Source organism: Aplidium turbinatum, chromosome 2 (genome assembly GCF_918807975.1).
Source record: "Aplidium turbinatum chromosome 2, kaAplTurb1.1, whole genome shotgun sequence".
Taxonomy (NCBI): Eukaryota; Metazoa; Chordata; class Ascidiacea; order Aplousobranchia; family Polyclinidae; genus Aplidium; species Aplidium turbinatum.
Window position 1 is genome coordinate 42230423 of NC_137473.1, and position 23650 is coordinate 42254072.

The 23650-nt window shown below is 36.6% G+C and overlaps 2 protein-coding genes across 2 annotated transcripts in view; one reads left to right on the forward strand and one right to left on the reverse strand.

The window, feature by feature from the left end:
• The window catches only part of LOC145764816 (uncharacterized), a 32486-nt gene extending 17431 nt beyond the window's left edge, over positions 1-15055 (forward strand). Inside the window, exon 2 of the mRNA XM_082576493.1 lies at positions 14959-15055. Within this exon, the coding sequence (XP_082432619.1) occupies positions 14959-14997 (39 nt within the window). The 3' untranslated portion in view covers positions 14998-15055. The remainder of the gene's footprint in view (positions 1-14958) is intronic.
• On the reverse strand, positions 7375-16684 carry LOC145764817 (alpha-(1,3)-fucosyltransferase 7-like). Its single transcript, XM_082576495.1, has 6 exons — positions 16534-16684; positions 15685-15750; positions 14978-15088; positions 9884-9957; positions 9020-9133; positions 7375-8548 (listed from the first exon to the last, which is right to left on the reverse strand). The coding sequence occupies exons 1-6, from the start codon at positions 16579-16581 to the stop codon at positions 7816-7818; spliced, it is 1146 nt and encodes a 381-aa protein (XP_082432621.1). The 5' UTR covers positions 16582-16684; the 3' UTR covers positions 7375-7815.
• Positions 16685-23650: the final 6966 nt, after the last annotated feature.

The window sequence follows — 23650 nt, forward strand, 5'->3', positions numbered from 1 at the left end:
CATCCCATGCAGCACGAACTGTTTTCACCAACATGACGAAAAATCGAACATAATATAGCTACTGTAAACTGTAAAGGGACAAAACTTTTTGTAAGTTATGCATGAATAGAATCGCAACAGCGGCAGTGGGTAGCCTATCGAATCTTCAACCTCTTGATCCAAAATCAAACCACTGAGGTAACCGCCGTGCTTATAATTATACCTTCAGATACTAGTTGGATGCTTTTATCAATTGAGTTACACTGCCGCTTACGCGCAGTAGGCAAAATAATTAAATCAAATGAAAATATAATAAAAAATTCCAAACTTTGTATTTTGCTTAGGGCTGTTTACAGCAAAGTCAGCAATAATTGAAAAAATTCCAAAAAACGCAAAATCAAACGAAATTTTTATCGGAACAACAATATCGGATTTTTCAATGTAAAAATTAGCCATTTAATGCTAAAAACTCTCTGATAAACTCCCTGAGCTTCCGATCCTCGGATTCCACTGAGTGAGTTTGCAGCGCTTCCCCAGTTCTCTGGCTGCATTTTAAATGATTTTTCATTCAAATTCACTAGGCTATTATTTGTTACATTTTTTGTCTCTGTGGCCTCTCCTTATCAAGGGAACGTTCAAATATTACGTAACGCCTTCGAGGGGGAGGGGGGTTTATGCAAAACGTAACGTTAGCGTCACATCAGGAGGGAGGGGGTTCAAGCAAAACGTTACGTAACGCTTTCGAGTACGGAATGGTAGTTTTTTGTGCTGAATTCGTAGTGAAAAAGCGTTACATAGGAGAGGGGGGGATTGAAAAAAGCGTTACGTTGGCGTTACATGGGGGGAGGGGGGGGTCAAAAATTCGGAAAAAAAGCGTTACGTAATATTTGAACGTTCCCCAACCGATTTCTTATTATGTTGATTAGTTATTTGTTAACTTTGATTTGCAAAATTACCATTCATAATATTGTTGCCCCACGAAAACTTATGGCGTTTATTATGTGACCGGCTTTTTTATGACTTGTTCATTAGGTTAACATTTTGGTGTTCTCTCACTTTAGGCAGGTGCCCCCCTCCTCCCTACTTTTTTCGCTCAGGCAAGAGCGCTGAACTATAGGCCTACTGTATTGCATCTTTTCTGGACATAGCCTATCTACTTCATGCTCACAGCATGGCTAATTTTCGTTAACTTTAAACAGAAACAACTTTTAACTTGCTACGCCCCTAATCTAAGCCGATGCAATAAAATCCCACTTTCCAGAGTCTTGACCTCGAAAAGTGCGGTAAAATGCACGATGCTGCAATCAGAGTTGCGCTTACATTTTAATCGTAAAATTCACTCTAAAAATTATTGTGCTGTCAAGGCCGTCGCTGCAGGGTGGGCGTGCCCCCTCCCCTGACAACTACCTGTGCACACACACTTCAGGCACTGAAGAAGAACTGGTTTCAATTTTAGTTTCATTAACTAGGTGGCTAGTAAAAATATTACTTTTCATGGTTTTTCCACTTGGGGAACGTTCAAATATTACGTAACGCCTTCGAGGGGGTTTATACAAAGCGTTACGTTAGCGTCACATCGGGGGGAGGGGGTTCAAGCAAAACGTTACGTAACGCTTTCGAGTACGGAATGGTAGTTTTTTGTGCTGAATTCGTAGTGAAAAAGCGTTACATGGGGGAGGGGGGGATTGAAAAAAGCGTTACGTTGGCGTTACATGGGGGAGGGGGGGTCAAAAATTCGGAAAAAAAGCGTTACGTAATATTTGAACGTTCCCTTGTGTGTTGATCCGAAATAAATGTTATCGGCGATAATCAAATATTGCCTTTGGCGATAACAATAACTGAAAAAATAATTGAGCGATAACGATAAGCGATAAAAATTTATCGCCGACAATGCCCATCACTGACTGTAGCCTAGTAAGATATGTAGGCTATCTACCCTTGACATTTTCCATTCCATTCCCTGCTTGAAGAAGCTTCGAACCGCTGACACGGCCCTGGTCATCGAGTTTGACAGGGTAAACTTTTTGATTATTGTTGTTTGTGAATTCCATTAACTATATGTGTCGCTAAATCGAGAGCGCACACCACGATAACCAAACCAGAGCAGCTTGATCTTGCAGTTTCTTTGTTCGTAAAGTTAGACGTTTAACCAACTGAGCTATCGGGGCGAACTTAGGATAAATCCTCTTTGGAAACTTCATCTTGGCTGTTTCAAAATACTAGCCTACTTGTAGAGATTGAACTACTGGCGCAAGCCCGGAAATTCACAAAGTGAAGTTGCCATCTTGTTGCAGAGAACACTGAAGAATTTGCGAAGAGTCATGACAATTATCGTTTCTAGCACTCGTTGCAACGTTCATCTGATGAAGATGAAAGTAAAAAAAAAGAAAACTACAAACAAGTTGATATATTGTTTCACTGACGTTTCGCGCACCATGACAATGCACATTCTCAGAGCGAATAACATACAAAATAAAATTTGCAAAGTTATATACTGCAGTGCGGTTGAAAAGGCAAGAAAAAATGAAACACGCAGTATTTCAAACGTTGGCCAAAAGATGTGTGAGCGATTATTTTCCACGTAAAATTACGTAAAAACTTCCAACGTTAAACATAAAGTCGAAGCAAAGGAGACCAACAAAGATTGGAGATGAAATTAAATTACAGGAACGTTTCCAACTGTGTTCAAATAAAGCATGAAGCCGGCGTGTCAAGACAAAAAAGGTTGATAGGCATTACAAATCGAAAAGCCTTAAAACCCTGCAAAGATTCGTTGTCTGTAAATTATTTCATCTGCTGTACCGTACTATAAGTAGTAGATGGATAATTGAATGGATAGCTAAACCTGATGCAGTTAAAATCCCGAGCGTATAGCGCCATCTAGTTTCATGCGGTTCAATTGTAAACAAATTCGGGCGCTCTTTCGCACACGAAGTTGTTGCGAAGAGACCAAGAGAGAGTGAGAAAAAGTGTGCAATGGCCAATGGGGTAAGTTGAGCAACTCATAATTTTGAAAAAAATTTAACCAGCGGAGTTTCTTTATGTCATGTCTACTTAACCTATATTACTGTATAAAGTGTTGGTCCACAGAGAGTTCTATACATCCTTGATAAAACGTTCTTCAAATTGTATCATTTACTACAGTCAATTATGCAAGGACTGCATACAAGTGTAAGGAAATTATGTAGCATGTATGATTGTATGTCAGCGTGACGCAAATAATCATGTTTACTTCTGTTTTTTTTTTCGCTGACACTTTTCGGTCATTTGTCCGAAATGACTTGAAAAAATTCGGTCATTTTTTATTTATTTCGGGCATTTTTTCTGATGAACATATTTCCTTTCAAGTGGCTGATAGTTCAGTTCAGTTTATTTTTTGTTTTGTTGGTGAAAAAGAAAGAAACAAAAAGCAAAAACACAATAAACACAAATAATTCGCACAAAAAGGATGGCAGCGAAAGACCAAAAGGTCATCAAAGTCAGCTGCCACCCAAACATTTAAACAAAAGACCCAAAATTAAGAACATTAACACATATAGCACAATACCAGCACTTTACATAATACATTTACAATGGAATAACACAGTGCAACATAAAAAAAACTGTGTAGAGAAATAAGCGGATGATACGTTTCAGGAGTGATCATTGTACAAATTCTTTAATAAACATTTATATTTAAATTAAAAAACATTATAAGACTTTTCTTTTATTTCTTTTGGTACTTGATTCCATAGTTTCACTCCATTAAAAGATAGCATCTTCTTACCAGAGTTTGACGTTGTAGAAGGCAAATATAAATCATTCTTTTGGTTCTGACGGGTTTTATGATGGTGAATTTCGTTTACAAAAATAAAGCAGCCAGCAAAGGCCCGGGGCAGAATTTTGTGCACATATTTGTACATAAATTTTGCAGTCTCTAATTTAATAATATCGTCAATTCTGAGCACATTAAATTGGTGATAAAAAACAGTTGTATTTGTTGACCTCGGCAAAAATAAGCAGGATCGAATGAGCTTGTTTTGTAACACTTGTAGTGGAGCAAGCAATGTAGAGTTTGCTCTTCTCCAATTTATAATCGAGTATTGGATCTTGGATTGAAACAAAGCATAATATATAGTTTGTAATATTGTTAAAGGGTCAATGTATCTCAGCTTAAATGCTATGCCGCAGACCTTTGCAAGCTGCTTTCTAAGATTAATAATATGACTATCCCATGTCAATCGCTCGTCCAAATTTACACCTAGATAGTTTATACATTTCTTCCTTTCGATGGATCGGCCACTGATGGACAGACTAAAATTTTCTGCTGCACTTTTTTTGTTGCGGAGGATCATATAAGTAGTTTTACTATTATTTAATGAAAGTTTATTGGATTTCATCCACACATCAATTTTTCCTATTTCTCTATTGACATTTTTTTGGAGAGATGACAGGCATTTATCTGACATATGAAAGTTTGAGTCATCAGCAAAAAGTGATACAAACCAAAATTTGCACTTCCTGACTAGCTACATTAAGTTTCGCTGAGAAAAGTTGCTTTTTTCAGACATTTTGACCGAACTGACTATATTTTTTTCGGACATTTTGACCAAATTGACTATATATTTTTTCGGACATTTTGACCAAATTGACTATATTTTTTTCGGACATTTTCTTAAAAAATTGGTCAATGACCGAAAAAAAAAACCAGGTTTACTTCGTGATTTTTGATCGATTTTTCTGGAAATGCTAGATAAGCATAGGCATATTGTTGGGTACTGAAGAAGCCGCCGCCTTTATAGCGGCAAAAGCTTTGTCAATAAATTAAAGAAGTTCCCGAACCTGGGTGGTTTCATTCACTTATTATATTTAACAGTTTGGTGGTATTCTTGATGAAGGATCCTTGTGTAACTTTTCATCCTCACTAACATCGAGGAACCAGAACAGAGGTTAAGAGACATCACTTGAACATTAATATTATGCAATCTTTTTTGTAAATATTTTTATCTTAAAGAGTGTTTTTTTGTAGTTTTCATATATATCATATTGCTTTTGTATGCAGATTCATTGCTTTCTTTCTTACTAAATGTTCGCATGGCAAACAAATTTGAAAGTCTAGTCAAGGAAAATGAGTTTTACAAACTTAAATTTGATGACATCAAAGAAATATTTGAAGTGAAAGATAAATATGTGATGTCAGAAGAAATTGTTTTCCATGGAATGATTGAATGGATCAAACATGACGTCGATGCACGTAAGCAACACTTGATTGAACTTTTCAGTTTATTGAAACTAGAAAAATTATCTGGAGATTTCTTGCAAGATGTTGTCAGCCAAGAAGAATTGTTCATGAATTGTCTCGAATGCATCAAAATGTGTTTTCAATCAATTCTTTCCCGAATTCGATCTCAACAAAACAATCAAGCCATTGTTGAGCAACATAAAGCAGAAAACTATTCCATTGCATTCACTGGAAAGCAAGTATGGAAATATGACGTCATGAAGAAAGAAAAAAGTAACCTTCCAAACACTTTGTTTGATCACAGCTGTGGATCAAGGGTGCGTCACAAAGGAAATGTTTACATCATAAGTGGAAAGAATACCAACGTTGTGGAAAGATTAAAATTGGACGATCAGGCGTTAGGTTGGAAGGAATTAGCTTCTACAAAGGTATGGAGAGGAGATGGTGGTTCTGTTGTTTTCAATGATCGCATTTACAATTGTGGTGGATGGGGTGGTCTACGATCTGGAGGATGTTACAACATTGACAAGAACAGATGGAACAGGATTCGATTGGAGAGTAGATGGTGCTTCTGTTGTTTTCAATGATCGCATTTACAATTGTGGTGGATGGGGTGGTCTACGATCTGGAGGATGTTACAACATTAATAAGAACAGATGGAACAGGATTCGATTGGAGAATAGATGGTGCTTCAGTTGTTTTCAATGATCGCATTTACAATTGTGGTGGATGGGGTGGTCTACGATCTGGAGGATGTTACAACATCGTCTTAGTTTCTAACAACAGATGAATATATGCACTTGGTGGTTCTAACAATGGTAATCCATTACACTCAGTTGTTCATCACGATCCTCGCCAACGTGGTTGGAAGATTGCTCCTTCAATGAAGGGTTCAAGGTCTGGTCCTGCAGGTGTTGTGCTCAATGATCAAATATATGCAATAGGAGGTTCAAAGAATGGAGGAATACATGTAATCGGTGATTCGTCTGGAATTTTGATCTTGCATGATTCATCTCCGCAACATTGCACCAAGTCTCCTTACATTTAACCTTATTCTGAACCTGGGGACAATGCCTTAGAAATGATCTGCACTTACTAGACTGAAACTGGAGGTATTTGACTGAGCTAAATAGTGGTAAGTCATTTTGAAGGTATTATGACATCACAGAAGCATGTTTTCATTTTTAGCGATTCTCAAGGTAAAGCTGACAAGTAGTGACCAGGAAGATTTCAGTCACTTACATTTATTAAAAGTTGTGTGTTGTGCTGACACAGACTATGTTGTTCTACTGCTTAATACTTGCATTCTTCAGCAACTACATCCAGCATATTTTGCAATAGGTTGTCACATTACTTCTCAAAATAGTGTTTGGCTGTCTGCTTGCAAAACCCTACTTGTTAAAAAATAGAATGGAACATAATAATACCGTGTCAAACATTGCAACTGTGGAGCCTAGATTACCTCAAAGACAGAATTTACCATGATAAATGAAGGACTATGTCGCACTGTAAAACTACCCGATTAAGCACCAAATTTCTTAATTTCCAATTCAAATCTGGACCCCCTAAACATTAATAGATTGGTCTTAAACTTTACACATATTGTTTTTGTGCCAAGTGTCACCTATAAAAAAAGTTAGGGCGTTTTGCTTCAGGTCGGGGCATCAGCCACACCCTAGTATACCCATAACGTAACTTCAGTCAATTAATTTGTTATGTCTCCGGCTCAGTGGCTTAGTGGTTAGTGCGCCCGCCTCTGTAGCGGTAGGCTTGGGTTCGATACCTTGTCGGGTCATACCAAAGACTTTTTAAAAATGGTACATACTGAATCTAATTTCTGCTTGGCACTGAGCAATGGAGTGGATTCGGGTAATAATGTACTCAGTTGCGCCTCTATACGGCTGCATTGACACTGTCTGCTTTGTAAAGCGTTGTGGAGCAACGCATTCTGCGATGGATACAGTGCTAATGCGCTATATAAAAACTAACATTATTATTATGTCCCGTAAGAATCTTATTTTACAATAGCATGCAATTATTTTGTTTATGTTAAAATAATGGAACTTTTTGTGGTTGCAAAAAATTTAATAAAGTTATTGTTACACTAAATCAAATCTGTTTTGTCGTTTAGGTAGTATAAGAAGTAGGGAATTGGGATATTAATAAAAGTTTATATTATTTCGTCTTGTTATTTTAAAAATATTTGTAATTTGTGTGCAAAACTCAAAACAGGGTAAAGTGTGCAATCTTAGTTAAAGTAATTTGGAGCAGTGGCTCAACTCACCCCAAAGAAATAGCCTTTAACACTGTTAGCCCAAAAGACCGGTGACGCGTCTAGCTACCTCAATAACTTATTAAAATTCGCACTTAAAAATAATTTGTTCAAACAATAGGCGAAAACAGCACATAAGTCTACAAGTATGTCTACAACGATAAAACGTAAGCTATATGGCTAATGGCGCTATACTATACGTAAGACTATGACAAGTTAACGTAGCCGAAGCTGTGAAAATAAACACGTGAAAAAGGATATATACAAACGTTTTGACCTAAGAACTTTCAGCTGAAACGTACGAGATAAAAGGCAAGTAGGCCTACGGTCCTCGATTGGTTTGTCATTTAGGACGACTGGTATGGATTAGACAATCCTCATCTTCTTTGCCATAAAACCATTTAGAAATAGACTTTACTTCTTTTCGAGGTCGACTATCGAACAGAGGAAATTGGTCTCTATGAAAGTTTTCATTAAAAATGTTATCATAGTTTATCCCGTGAAGAACTCTACACAAATGGCAATAACTCCATGCTCTACGGTAGTCTCGTAGTCCTGTGACGTCCATCTCTCTCCATTCCAAGTACTTGCGGTAGGCAGTGTCATTCCCATCCAAGTAGTTCAAGTACTCTACCAACTCACTGACCGTGTAATCTTCGGCATAAATGAAGGAATTAGGTGGAGCAGCTACAAGATAATCCGATTTGAGAGCTCCAAATACAACAGGAACAGCGCCTGGTATGAGAGAGTTTTGATAAAGCTTTTCAGTGATGTATCCTCTGCAATGGTAGCTGTTCTCAAAAGCTAGATAGAATTTGTAATCTTCATTTTTCCAACTGCCCTGATTTGGAAAGCATTTTCCAAACAAATCCACTTTGAGCCCAGCTGATATCATAGCTTTTGCTAAATTCATTCGCATCCAAGCGCCGCGACTTCTACGACAATTAGACACTACCCAAAGAGCTAGTTTCGTTTTCATCTTGATCAAATCATCGATATTTATGCGAGATTCGCGTTGAACACGCATAATAGTGTGGATGGGAAACCCATATGGGCTTATGATATCCGAATCTGGCCTAAAAGAGATCACAAAAAATTCTCGTTAACAGAGTAGACTAAAGAAATATTCAAACATCATATGATGCCTTGCGGGAAGAGAGGATTGTATGCATTAGAAGTTTCCAAGTGGAGAAATCTGAATAACGGTTGAAAAACATACTGTATACGGCGCGAATACCATTTAAAACATAAACGGTTTTATCGCATACGATTTTCAAATCTCAAACCACGAAGCAAGATATTTCAATTTGATACTCCCATGCATCAGTTAAACGGATCAGAAAATTTGGCAATTTGACTTTGCGGTTATACCATTTATCTTTAGTCTGTAACTTCTCAATTATGATTACATGAAAATATGTAATTAATTTTACATTCAATTACAATTGTGCTTGATTCAACTCTGTAATAGAAAACGCAGTGATGAGTCATCAAACTAAAAAAAAACTCAATCCAAACTCTCCACGTTTATTGAATGAGTGACTCGCCTGTGACTCATAGTTAAATTGAATACGGAGTTGAAGTCCTCAACTTTTACATGGTTGTCAATTGCATAGGTAGGAGACTCCATTATCCAGTAAACATAATACTGGTCCAATCGTCTGACGAAAACATAAAGTGATTTAGTCAAAGCTGAAGAAAACTTTTTTGCTTAGGACTTTGTTTGATTAAAGCATAAGCAATTAGGTCAAACCTAAAGAAAACAGCTTGTTTTGGGGAACCAAACCAAAGACGTTTGACTGTATAGTACACAGGATAGTTTGACAGTAATCAGTACTGGTTCTATTTGAGCACAATCAAACCGTGATTTTAAGCGAAACGTTTGCACTTGAAATCCTAGGAAGCAAATAGGTTTCGTTTTTTCAATGATTACATCATATACCGGATTTTTTATCGATGGAAAATGTTGATCGTATAAGCCTCCCAAAGAAAACAGCTTAGAAAGCAGAAATGTTTCTACCGGGGAATTATTCCATTCATTAGGTGCCGCTGAATGGAGAGCAGTCCTGAAATGCGTTGCTCAAGCGCACACTCCGAGAGTCGAACCAGCGCGGTGTCATCTTGAGCCGGGCGCGTAACCACTGAGCTGACTATTTGCGAACACGTGCTACCCAAATAGCTCAAGTGTTTACGCGTCGTTTAAATGTCACAAAATCTTGGACGTTTCTCTCCTCTGTTCATTATCATGCACCCCTATGACACTAATCGCAGTTAGGACCTAAATTTACACATTAATAACACAAATAAACTGACATTTGTCAAAAATTACAAATAAGATGGCCTACTCTAGTTCATATACTCACTCCCACATGTGAATTTATGTAATTTGTGCCTGAAAACATTTCACTTACCTATGTAAAGGCAACTGTTCCGGGTGAAACTCAAAGAAATGAAATACAACAGCTTTTGTTGCAGGGTCTTCAATCTAATCAATATATGGTGAACGATAAATCATTTGGCTAATGCAAAAAAAAAATCTGCCAGTCTTCTGAACCCAATGACACATCGCATGATTTAGCAAACCCAACCCATCGACGCAGTCGACGAAAAATAATGACGTTGATTGGCTTAGTAGCGGAGGCATAGGCTACTGACAGGATTGGGTTAAAAAGAAAGGTTTGAAAGAAATTGCTACCCCCTGTTATGATATAAACCATTGGTTTTCAACCTGGGGGTCGCGAGCCGCTTTTCAGGGGGTCACAAGACGCCAAAAATCCAGTGCATTGCTTGCAAATATTCTTTGGCAGAAAAGATTAAAAAATGTGTTTTTTTTGTAATCGACTATTCCTCGGCCTGAGGTTAATCTATTGTTTAGGCACAGTCAGTCCATGTACGGTAAGCAAAGTTGACGTACAGTTGCGAACCATAATGCATCTGACCACTGAAATGTACCCCCACACAATGGTTACGAACAGTTTAGGGATTTTTTTTCGGTCATTTATCGGTCATTGACCGATGTTTTAGCAAAATCTCCGAAAAAAATATAGTCAATTCCGTCAAAATGTGCAAAAAAAATATATGTTGTATCAGCTACATGAAAGGAAATATTTTCATCAGAAAAAATGACCGAAATCAATAAAAAATGCCCGGATTTTTTCAAGTCATTTCGGACAAATGATCGACAAGTCTCAGTGAAAAAAAAAACCAGCGAACAGTGTGCAATATTGCAATGTTTCTCCACCACACATCCGAAGACTGGCAGCAATTTCAAACTTGGGGTCCACGTCTCTTTGGCGCAGACATTTAGTCGCTGGTCAAATATGCGCACACACTATGGTGTCAGGATATTTAGGTACGGAGCACTGTGGCGCCCGTTCATTTAGGTGCTATTCCTAGTAAAGTCTGCAGATAGTATCAGCTCAGCTTTGGCAAAACCTAGTCGGGGTTTTGATGGAAAACTAAGTTACTCTTCACTCAATAAGCTACGGTATATTTTTTACTGACGTTTAGTGTAGTTATTATTTGATTTAGCTAAAAGTGAACTCAGTCATGTTCGAAAACTTATGTAATTTATTCATAAAGATGTGGCCGACGCAAACCTGGGCTAAAACAAATAAATGATGAACACGCGCATTAAAAAAACAATATACATATTTTTCTGTTCAATGTAACATTTTGTGTGAAAGGCATTGCCGGTTAAAGCAGCTTCACTCAAAGAAGCCATGAGATATTTTTCTTGTTCAATATAACATTTTGTGTGAAAAGCATTGCCGGATAAAGCAGCTTCACTCACGGAAGCCATGACATATTTTTCTGTTCAATACAACATTTTGTGTGAAAAGCATTGCCCTACCTGCCATCTGCAGACTTTACTAGGAATAGCACCTAAATGAACGGGCGCCACAGTGCTCCGCACCTAAATATCCTGACGCCACAGTGTGCGCGCCTATTTGACCGGCACCTAACTGTCGGCGCCTAAAAGACTTGCTCCCCAAACTTGCACCATCGATTCTCAACTCAGCAGAAAATCTTACAGTAGTTCAACAAATGAACCAAGCACCAAAAGCATTGCGACTTAAATCAAGACACCCCTTCTGCAAAACTGACCCATCCCTAATTAATATTTTAACGGGTGGCAGAACTTCAGAAACAACGAACAACAGTACAACTCTATTGTGTAAGCTTTCAGACGTTGCAAATGCTTTAACAATAGGGAAGCTTTCGATGTTTTTCACCAAGTTCTTGTAGCCTATAGACGTTTTTTAGTAGAAGTAGCAGTAGAGCCGCAACATTTTTGTTGGAGTAACGGTTGCAGTAGCGGCGCTAATTGTTTTTCAATGCAGCCGTAGCGGAAAGGCACTACATTTTTTTTAGTGGCGCTCCCACTACCCATCACTTTCCGATTGAAAGGGGAAAAAATGACTCGTTTTTAGAGATTTTTCATGGAAACAATGCGTGAAAAAATCAAAGCAGAAATCATTTGACTATTGCGGGAAACATCAATATACGCTGATACCGACAAGAATGACACCAACACTAAGGTTGGGCATTTTGGGTCTCCTACAAGTCAGCAGTTGCGAACTGAGCAAGCGAAACTTAACAAGTTACAACTGAGCTAGCAGCATTTGAGCAAGTGGCTGAAGTTAGTAAATGATGAAACTGAGAAAGTAATAACTGAGCAAGCTGAAATTTGTCATGCAACAAGCCAACAAATTCAGTTTAACAAGCGATGACCAAGCAAGTCCGACGTGAGCACATAAATCTCATTTTCTGACTTGGCAGTTGCTAAAAATGTACTTGCTGAGTTGAAGCACTTGCTGAGCTGTCATTATTTTTTCCCCCATAATCTAGCCAATCTTGATAGGAAATGGAATAATTAAAATCGGAGAAAATATAACCTAACAAAAGCAGTAGGCTAGCCTACCAACATCGCGAAAAAAACTCTTTTTTTTGGTTTTAGATGTCGGTGTGAATAAGTTTAGTTAACTTTTGCGTTAAATATGCTTTTGGTGAACGAGGCTACGTTGATTGCTCTGAGAAGATCGCGGTGCAGAAAAGGTTGAAAACCCCTGATATAAACCGAGTCTACTACTATTCGGCGAGTCAAAACATCCTTTTTCACAAAACGATGCTGTAACTCAAAACAGTCAAAGAATTTGTGATGTCAACAAAACTTTTGAATGTAATGTAAAGGCAATTACATCGTTTTAACGTCGCCAGACGTTGAAATCGTGTAAAAAAGGGAATTTTTACTGACCAGGTATAGGTTGAACCCAATTAAAGAACCCAATTCAAAGAACCCAATTAGCCTAACAGTTCGTATTTACATTGATTCAATGTCTGAATATTAAATAATATTCAATCGTTGGACTTACAGAAGGCGTCGTTGAATTTTCAAAAAATCGCCGAATTGGACTCGCCGAAACGGCCATTTCGTATAAACCAACCATGATTGAAATCATGTCAAATAATTTTAACAAGTAACAATAAGGTTAACGTTATAAAAATATATTTTAATACAAGTTAGGCTACTATTGTAGCCATTCTACCTGTATTACCTACGAATAAAAGCAGTAGGACAAAGGTACAAAACAAGAAAAGCGAGCGATTAAATGATTAACAAAGTAAAGCGAAGAAAGTATAAGCAAGTGGATATCTTTCCAAAGAGCAAGATCTTGCTACCCCGTTGTAGGTGGCAAGAAAGAACTATCGCATTCCAAAAGTATGATTAATATTATAAATAATGAACACTACGATATCTAATATTTCGACGCTTATCATATCTCAAATCACTCAGAATTTCATTCCAAGATCATATTTACGGTTTCTCGGCAGTGAATGCTCAACCTTGTGTTGATAGCCAGGAAGAACGCCCCCTTCTTCACAATCATATTTACGACTTCATTTAATAGGCACCTAGTTTTCCACATTTACGAAAAACCTGGTAGGCTTAATAAGTTGACGTTTTGTCAGCTCCAATGCAACTGCCGTAGTAAAATTTACAAACAGTATTCACTGAGTAGCTTTGTCCAGGCCTCGAAATTCGTTTTTGTTGACGGCGAACAAACGTGTCCGGTCTGAGCAGCTATCTCGGCGGACAAATTAAGTCTCACAGTGGACACATCAGTTTTAGCGTCGATCGTCATGCTTAATCGCTTTATCTTGATAATTCTTCACTGTTTGAGAACTATAGCTACGTTTTAGAAGGCTTTTTAAAATTTCAGCAAGTCACTCTGAAAGGCTTTCATCAGATCAATGACATGCGCTTGAAGAGTCAAAGCGCCCTGTAGCTGCTTAAAACGCCGCATCGAACGAGGTCGTGTGGCTTTTTGCGTTACAATGCTCTGGGCACCAGTCGGAAAACTTCGACACTAACGCTATTATTTTCTGCTGTGCAAAGTTTTATCATAAGCTTTTTCTTTAGGTTTATTCATGCATGTCATGTGAACGAAAGTGAATTTTTCCTGGGTTTATTCTTTCTTACTGTAACATACCAAAACTTAACAAACTTTGTAACCAACTTTGCCTTATCAATATTACTCGGAGATCAAAGCCAGACATTGTGATGTAAGACTTGAACTAATTTGCGCGTGATTTGTGTTGAAGTACCTGTACTCCTATCGATTCTTAGCGAAGAATTTACTTTGTTACGCTGATTCAATGTCAGCAATCGTTGAAGTAACGTAAAAATCGAAAGTTTTCCTGCTTGAATGGAAGTTAAGGGATACAGGATTCACATTTTCTAGAATGCGCAGGAAATTATATTCTAATATAGTTTCGGGAGAGAGTTTGCTTTTTTATACCAAAGACAGGCAAGACACAACAATACCACAGGGTTGAGCATTACAACAGTATATATTTTACATATTTACAAAATAGTTTAACATGTTAAACTAGACCCTATGTTAAACTATTTTGTAAATATGTAAAATATATACTGTTGTAATGCTCAACCCTGTGGTATTGTTGTGTCTTGCCTGTCTTTGGTATAAAAATTATATTCTTGCAACAATTGTTCGTGCTATGCAATGACGATTTGTATCGCTAGTTCCTGTGTTATTTCTCAGCAAACAAATATGACCGATCTAGATGGTACTTCCCGCGGACATCACATGCTGTGACGGCGGACATGACCGCCGTGAATTCGAGGCCTGTTTGTCATCAGTATTCACTTCTTATAATGTTCCAGAAGGAATAAGTTAGCTGTTGAATCTTTATCATCTTGAATCTTTATTGAGTCTTTATCATCTTGATGAGCAGGCTGCATGCTTATTTTGGATCAGTTGGAAACGCCCTTGTAGTTTAATTTTGTCCCAAATATTTTGTTTGTCGTGAATGCTTTGACCAGTGGCCTCCTAAGTTGCTTGAATGTGTTATGTTATTCAACGTATAAAATAATGGTTTTCGCATCTTTTGTTTAGCATTGTAAATAATGTGTTTTAACTTTTTCTCTCGCTTTAATCTGGACTGCACTATGTAATTGCAGAAAATTCAAAAAAGCTTACCAATGTCCTGTCATGAGTGACATGACACAAACCACACTCCGAGGCATTGATGATCTGAAACTGACCGGGCTTACTGACACCCCAAGGTAGGTACCATAGGAGAATATTAATCTGACATGAAAAAAGCAGTTTTATAAACATATCAAAAACGGTTAAAAATATCCCCAAAAACGTTTAATAATATCATAATTGCACTGACAAGATGTTTACTCCATTGATTTCACAGATTTTCGTTATTAGACACTGTCTGCTTTGTATAATAAAGCACTAAAGGAGCAACGCATTCTGCAATGGATACAGCATTATTTAAAAACAAGCATTAATATTATTATTCTAATTCACGTTTTGACTGTAGCAAAAATAAAATGACTTCTTCGTAATTGGCTCAAGTGTGCAGCCCAGGGGTCTAGGCTACAAGTAGTGGGGATTTAGGCCAAACTCAGGCAATTTTTGACTTATAATTTATCAAAAGCATTAAACAGAAAGAAGCCTATTTATAAATGTAATTGTAAGCTACACTAAACCACATTTTGCAAGCCATATCTAAAAAGTATGTAGCTTTGTTTTCAAAAATATTTCTCTGGTAGATATAGTACTCGCATGTGACTTGCTGCATTCTAAAAACTCTATGTAAATTGCAGCACTAACAAAAAGTTTTGAGTCACACACCTACTGTAGATTCAGTATGTAGGCCTATTGTGCTTCACCTTTTCAACAGATGCTGACTTCAATTTTTCATCCAAATGTTCATTTAAAGTTGTTAGGTTCCCAATCTATAATATTATTTGAATTTAATGACAGCACAAAATCAGAAAATACTGAAAAACAATACACTTATGAAATTAATGAACAATGAAGATATTAATAGGCTTGTTCCAGATGTTTTAACAAGATTTTCCACTGAAGAATTATGCTGAACCATTTCACAATGTTTTCTTTTATCTAACCATAGACAAACAAAACAAACAAACTTTAGCGGGTACATCACGTTTTATTACATAGAGGTATAGCACGATTAAAAATCAAGACAAACATTTTCGACACGCATGTGTGTCCTCATTATAGGAATAACTTAAATCTGCAATATACATAAAATGAAAAATTATAAATAAATTTGACTATGTACGGTACTATAACTGTAACCACACTCCGGACTGAAAAGCACAAACAGAACAAGTGATACAACAATGATTACCGTACAAGTAAATTATGCGGCATTATTCATTCAGGTGCAGCTGGAAATAGCAAAAAAGCACTATTATCAACAGTTTTTAAAAAAACATTCCTGGGCTGTGTCAAACTGGAGCCCATTGTTATCTAAGACCAAGGCATTCTCTATAAGCCACAGACATGCACGCTAGAATTTGTCAAGTTTATAAGTTGTAAACGCAGCTTATTTTGTTGTTGAGAAAAAAAAAAGCGAAAAAATATATGTCATGCTTGAGCAAACAGGTTCAACAAAGCCTCTGAGGATATATTCACAAGATATTGTAAGAATTGCCATTGTGTAATTATTGTTATTACTTATAATTTGCTTTGAGATAAAAGAATCTCACCTGGTACTTTTCAGAATCATCAATTGGTGGTGACGAAATTACAAGCATCCTTTTTTTCCTAAAACTGTTTTTCAAATTTCCCAGATAAGAAGCATCAGGTATCTCCAACTTGAAGAACTTTTGTATAGAAACCAGAGATATATCGCATTGTTTGTACTCAAACGGGACAATGAATAGAAAAGAAACACAAAGGAAAACAAGAGATAACAATAACACCGATTTCACGGTTGGTGTTTTTCTAATCATGTGTTTTATTGTTATATTATATAAATTTAACAACACACAATAATTTTTTAGTCTATCAAATAATCATTGGCATAACTAATCATTGATAAAAAAAAAGAAAATAGTAGCACACATAACATACTTTACTTTTCTATTGATGCTAAATTTCTAGCTGCAATGTCAATGAAAAAAATTGCAGAATAATGGCTGTACTAGCAGGTAAATGGTAAAAATCCCCTCAAAATTTATGCTCTGATACACATCTCTCTGGAAAAAATTATTTAGTCAATATTCCCCAACTACACAGGCTAGTTTGAATGTTTACCAAGAGAAGTATTTTGCAGAAGCGTTTTTCGGAGGCGACATTTACCACGGTAGATTTTTTCTAAAGGGATTTTTACTGAGAAAATATTTAGATACGTTAGTGCAGGCATGCACATGTAAAGTAACTCAATTTTATAATCATGTATAATTTAGCAGATTTTTAGATGTCGTAACAAGATTAAGATGTTAATAAAAAATGTTAGAAACAATTTTTGGTTGAAGCAAAGTTCTCACATTAGGAAAACAAAAGAATTTGACATAAGTCACAGTTCATTTTGTTATCGCTATCAGTAAAGCTTTGGATAATATGATACAGAATTCACTTTGAATTTTCCACAGTGTTCTGCATTTGAAAAAACGAATTTAAGAGTTCATCAAAAAACAAAAAGAAATTTTTGAGAAAACTGATCTTGAAGTTTGAAAAAGCTAGGTAGGTATAAACCACGTATTGAACAATATTGTTGGGGTTGATGTACACTGTACAGTTTGTAAAATAAGTTTTCAAATCATTTAAAATCAAGTTTTATATCACCAAAAGTTGCATATCTTGTATATATAAATTTAAGTAACTTATTATTATGTGATCACAACAAGATTTTTGCAGCATTGGCTAGGCCATACAAACGATGATTCAAAGCAGAAAGTTAGTTTAAAACAAAGGTATTATTGATGTTGTACTCAAATTATATTGCATAACCACAAAGAATGCAGATACCAAGATATGCCAAAACTAGACTAGACTAAACTGAAAAGAAAAGATGAAAGCAGTAACATTTGAATGGACTGTCAAAAAAGTGTTACCATTGCTAAATTCTATCGTATCTGCAGTTTGAAAACGGGACTTCTCAACTGTAGTGAAACGTCACCATAACCGAAGCAACTATAGTCAATTTCACTATAGCCTAATTCTATTGCATAAGCATTTTGAAATGCAGCTACAGCAGGAAATTTTGCAAATACGATAATTTGTAAAATGAGTGCGACTTAAGTTGAAGACAAGCATTGAAAAATCTTAGTTTTTTTCCACACGAAACTTTACTATTTTACATCAAAACGGTACAAATTTTCATATGCTAAACACGCCACTGGGTATTTTTGCAATGCATTAAGTTTTTATATATTTTTGTATCTGCAAATTTTTTCGAAATATAATTTTGGCAACTCTGTGGCAGACGACTGCCATATGAATAAGCCATGTAATAATGTTGCCAAAGTAAATTGCTTCATGAGTTTCAATTGAAAACACTTTTCTGTGTACTCTATTTCTTTCAAAGAGCATATGTCAACATTTTTTTTAATTGAATTTATTCGCCTATAGTGACACCTGTTGCAAAGTCCCGTTTGCAAACCATATGTTTTGCATAGAAATGACTTCGCCTATAGTGACTTCGTGTATAAGAACACTTTGCTTACAGTGACACCACATTTCTGTCCCTTGGGCTCAAAAATTTCCGTATAAGGACACTTTACAGTGTATTTCCAGTTTAAGTTGGAATCATATTTTGTCCTTATCAGCATTTGCCAGTTCCCAGCCAGCAAATCCATCTTTTCACATTGATTTAACGTATGCAGAGGTTGAACCATAAAGGATTAATTTGCTGACTGGGTTTGAATTAAACCAACATGGGATGCGCATGCGCAGATACTGCACAAGTGAAGTTATCAACGACGTCATCATTCGTCTATAGTGACACTTTTTCCGCAGTCCCTTCAGGTGTCACTTCTTCAGGCGAAGTCTACTGTATTAAACTATAAATTTGCTTCACTATTCCGTAATTTTTATTTTCATTTTCCATTTGACCTAATTATGTGAACACCCTCTGATAGTTTTGATTTAACACATTGATTTAACGTAGCCTATGCACAGGTTGAACCATAAAGGATTGATTTGCTGACTGGGTTTGAATTAAACCAACATGGGATGCGCATGCGCAGATACTGCACAAGTGAAGTTATCAACGACGTCATCATTCGTTTATAGTGACACTTTTTCCGCAGTCCCTTCAGGTGTCACCCCTTCAGTCGAATTCTGCTGTATTAAACTATAAATTTTCTTCACTGTTCCGTAATTTTTATTTTCATTTTCCATTTGACCTAATTATGTGAACACCCTCTGATAGTTTTAAAGTTATAATTCGAACAAATCTTATACGGAAAATGTTTAATGAAGTCGGATAGCCAAATTAGCTAAAATATTAATTAGGCAAACAAAATTTCATTAGGTGATAAATTAAAATGTAAAATCTCAATAAACCATCTTGAGACGTATTATAATCAGAGATGGGCAAGATCACCAGTATTGGTGATCTTGAAGATCAAGATCAAGATCACCAAGAATAGGTGATCTTGAAGATCAAGATCAAGATCACCAAACTATGTGATCTTGAAGATCAAGATCAAGATCGTGATCTTGAAGATCAAGATCACTTTCAAGATCACTTTTTGTGTAGGCTACTGGAAAAAAAAATGAAGTTTTTGATCAATGATGTTGCAAAAATTAATCACTATGAGAAACCTGGGTAAAGGTATATAGTTGGTATTGCTAACTTTTACTTTTAACTACTCGATCGCTAGCCTAAGAATTGTAATAAGTTAGTGACTGTTGCTATTAGGCCTATCAATTGTTGACGTAGTTTGCGTAGAATCGCAACGTCACACCCAAAGCCGAGGTTAATTACAGTAGTTTTGAAAAAGTCGCAAAATTTGCAATTAGTTTTATACTTTTTTATTTACAATAAATAAATAAAAATAAACTTTGAACAGCATCTTTTTTACAAAATTTTTGTCTGGTTCATGTGGGAGTTTTTATTCGTGTTACTAAGTAGTTTTAACTTTCACAGTATTATGTCAATGTTTATGGCACCATTTACCCATCTGGCAACATTGATACTGTTGTCCGCTATCAAAAAAGTTCAGAGGTTTGCGGTCCGACAAACCGCTCCATACTCAGACCCTAAACAAGTCTTGGTCTGGTTGATTTGCTGCAATAAACCACTTTACATGACCAAAGTTTGCTAGAATCCAGATTTTTTAACACCGCCATTCTAGACTTTTGAAACATCTAAAATTGGGTCAAAGAAAGCAAACATTTCTTTAAAATTCGCACTTGGAAATTGTGAACAAAATTAAATCATTTTTTATTATGCGTCAACATAAAGTACACGGAAGTTGACTTCTTTATTACGACCAACACAGAAAACTTTTTCAATTTTGAAATGGCAACACTGACCAGATTAGATGGAGACTTTAAATCGTCTTTTGTTGGGCACATATCATATTAACAGTGGCTTAATGTTAGTAGTTGCCACTAACTTCTTTGTACAGTACGAGTTCTAAAAAAATGCCTCCATCTAGGAAGTAAAATTCAATATTAAAGTGATCTTGATCTTATTGTTCTTCAAGATCAAGATCACACAAAAAAAAGTGATCTTAGATCAAGATCAAGATCACCAAAAAAAAAGTGATCTTCGACCGCCGTCGTCAGCGTTAACACAAAACGATTGACGCCGTCAGCGTTAACACAGACGTTCGAAAAACCATACGCCGTATGCGTCAACGTAACTTGTAAAAAAAGTTGGCGGCGTCAGCGCATACACTAACGTAAACTAATTTTGTTTGCTAGGTGCCAAACATTCACACGGTATAAACCACTCGAAACAAACAAATTTTATTTTGAATTTCCACGAAGAAACTCAAGCATCTGAAAGTGTTCATTTGACATTTTGCTGCATTTTGGCTCCAATATGTCTTTGCCCATTGAAAACATTCTTTCAACTGCAGCGCTAGAAGGTATTGGCGTGTTGTGGCAAAAAAAAATACATTAAAAAGTATGCGTTGATGCTATGCGCTAAAAAACCGCGAAAACTTTAAGGCGTAGCCTCAAGCGCAAACTATCCAAAAAAATGTGGTCGTAAGCGTTAGCGTAAACAAAAAGTCTACGCCGCAAGTCTACGGAGTAGAAGTTGCGGCGTATACGTAGAGGGAAGGTCGGGGCCTATGATCCCCGTTTTTGATTTAGCTCCATAACTTTTTTATTTCTGAATATTTTCACCTCATATTTCATGCTAGCATAACTTGTGGTATAACCTGTTGAATCACCAAAAAGAAATTTCGCATCTTGTCCGATTTTTAATGTGGAGCAAAAAATGTAAATTTGTTGAGGTGGCTCATAGGATCCAACGCGTGGGGTCCTATGAGCCACCAATACAATCAAAAGAATAAACGTATTTACAGTGTTGTACGTTGGCACCATTTACTTGACGGCGTCAACTTTTTGTTGACGCTGAGGCTAGCGCCGTCAATTTATTTTTCAGTTGACGGAAGTGATAGCGCCGTCAACTATTTTGCCGATTTTAAGCGTCAAGCGCTATGCGTTAATTTTTGTTTTCATGGAAAATCTCGTTTCACAAAAAGAGTTTCATCTATGGTTTCACTTTTTCACAATGTATTCTGGCCAGCGCGACCCATCCGAATTACCGGCTTTTGTGTTGGTTGGAATGCTCCCTGGAATACACGCGGAAGAAGTTCGCCAAATGGTGATCACCCATGTATTGAGAACGAGGGATCAGAGACAGAAAGCGAAAAATCCATGAATGGCACCGCGGACGTTGAAGATACTTTATTTCAAGAGCTCTATGCTCCTGAAAAAGCGATGTTGGTGCAGTGGACCAATGGACCTCGTTAAAAGATTTATACATGCTAAACTATCACAGCACGCTTGGAACAGTGATACCTTTCCGAGTAAACGTTTTTAACTTGTTTTTGAAATACAACACACCAATACCAACCAGCGCTGCTGTGGAACGCATGTTTTCACTTGGAAAGGACAATATGCGTCCCAAACGCAGCACATTGTCAGTCAAACGTTTTGAAATGCTTGTTTTTCTGTAAGGAAATAACTAATAGGCTAAGCAGCCAATTATAATACAGTCTCAATACATAATACCTGCTCTTTATTTATAGCTATTGTTAGCCTAAACTTGGTTGGAATATTTCCATTTTATAATTCGCTGGCAAAAAATAGCGCTAGAAATTAGCGCTGACGCTGACGCCGTCAAATTCTTTAAGAGCTTACGCAGTACTTTACGCCGTAAAGTTTTTAGGCAATTCGCGCTGACGCTGACGCCGTCAATTTATTTCAATGACGCGTACAACACTGCGTATTTACATGAATACATTGATGAATACATTTACATGCATACACACAACAACACATTTACAAGACAATGGGACGTGATAAGTTGAACATAGAGGCTTAAGTGATTATGAAACTGGAAGATTTCCACAATTTTTAAATAAAAAGATAATAATTTCTAATAATCACATTAGGCCTACATTTTTTTTTATAAGTGACAGATCATATAGGCCTAGAAGGCTAGAAAATTTGAAACGAATTAGGCATGTCACAACCGTACCATCATTTTTATGATCACAAGCTTACAAAATCGATCCATCGAATATAGGCTACTAACAGGCTATTTACACAAGATCAAAAGCAGAAAAGTCAATCAAAATTTTTCTAATTCCCTTCACTCTTTTTGTTGACCCAGTAGTGATGGGTGGACTACGGAGGAAAATGGAACAGCGATTTACCACGATGAGTTCTTTTAGAATTTGTTCGAGGCATTATGGTCAGTTTTGTAAACTAATTTTTGAAATTGCTTATGTAAGTTACAGATATAGCCTACAAATGTATCTTAAACTGTTCAACAAAAATTTAAAAATACACATAAACAATTTACTATAATCTTAACTAGCTTCAATATAAAAAATAAATAAACAACTTTCTAATAATAAACTAATTGTGAGCTGAATTTCCACCAAGTAAGATCCTATGAGCCGGCCTCGTAGGATCAGCACACAAGGTGGCTCATAGGTTCCAACTCTCCATATTAACATGTTCACATATATTGACTCTAAACTCATCATTTTTAAAACTATTAATTTTAATACTGCACTTCTTTCATTATTCTTTTAAAAAGGTCACTACTTGTCACCAAATTAAACCATTTGAGTATCTGTTGAAAAACTAGGAAGTTAGGCTATAGTAAAATTTCCGAACCCCTCAAAATTTACTTTTTCAACATAAAAACAAATAAACTCTTCTTTTGCTTTGAATTCTCACAGGAGATTGTCCTGGAAATAGTGGAAAGTGCATTAAAGCATGAAGAAAAGATCTCGAATGAAACGGAGTGGCAAAACATTTTATTTAAAAAAATAAAGGGGTGGATCATAGGACCCAATATGCTCATAGGCCCCGACCTTCCCCTACATCTCTGCGGAAAAGCAGCGTCCGACCGTCCGACAATATGCCCGACCTTCCCCTACATCTCTGCGGAAAAGCAGCGTCTGCTACAGAGTTATTAGTGGTTCGATGTTTTCATTTTTGTTGTGTTTGGATTCTGTTCTTCGGAAGTTAGAAATCAAGTTAATAAACAACGCATTCGTGAAGAACTCTACTTGTGATCAAGCGTTACTCAGTAAAGTTCAGTCGATGGAATCAATGGTATCAATCCATAAACGAATTAATAGCGATGAAGATCCTCGTGTCCTGATTACTTCTCGCCAT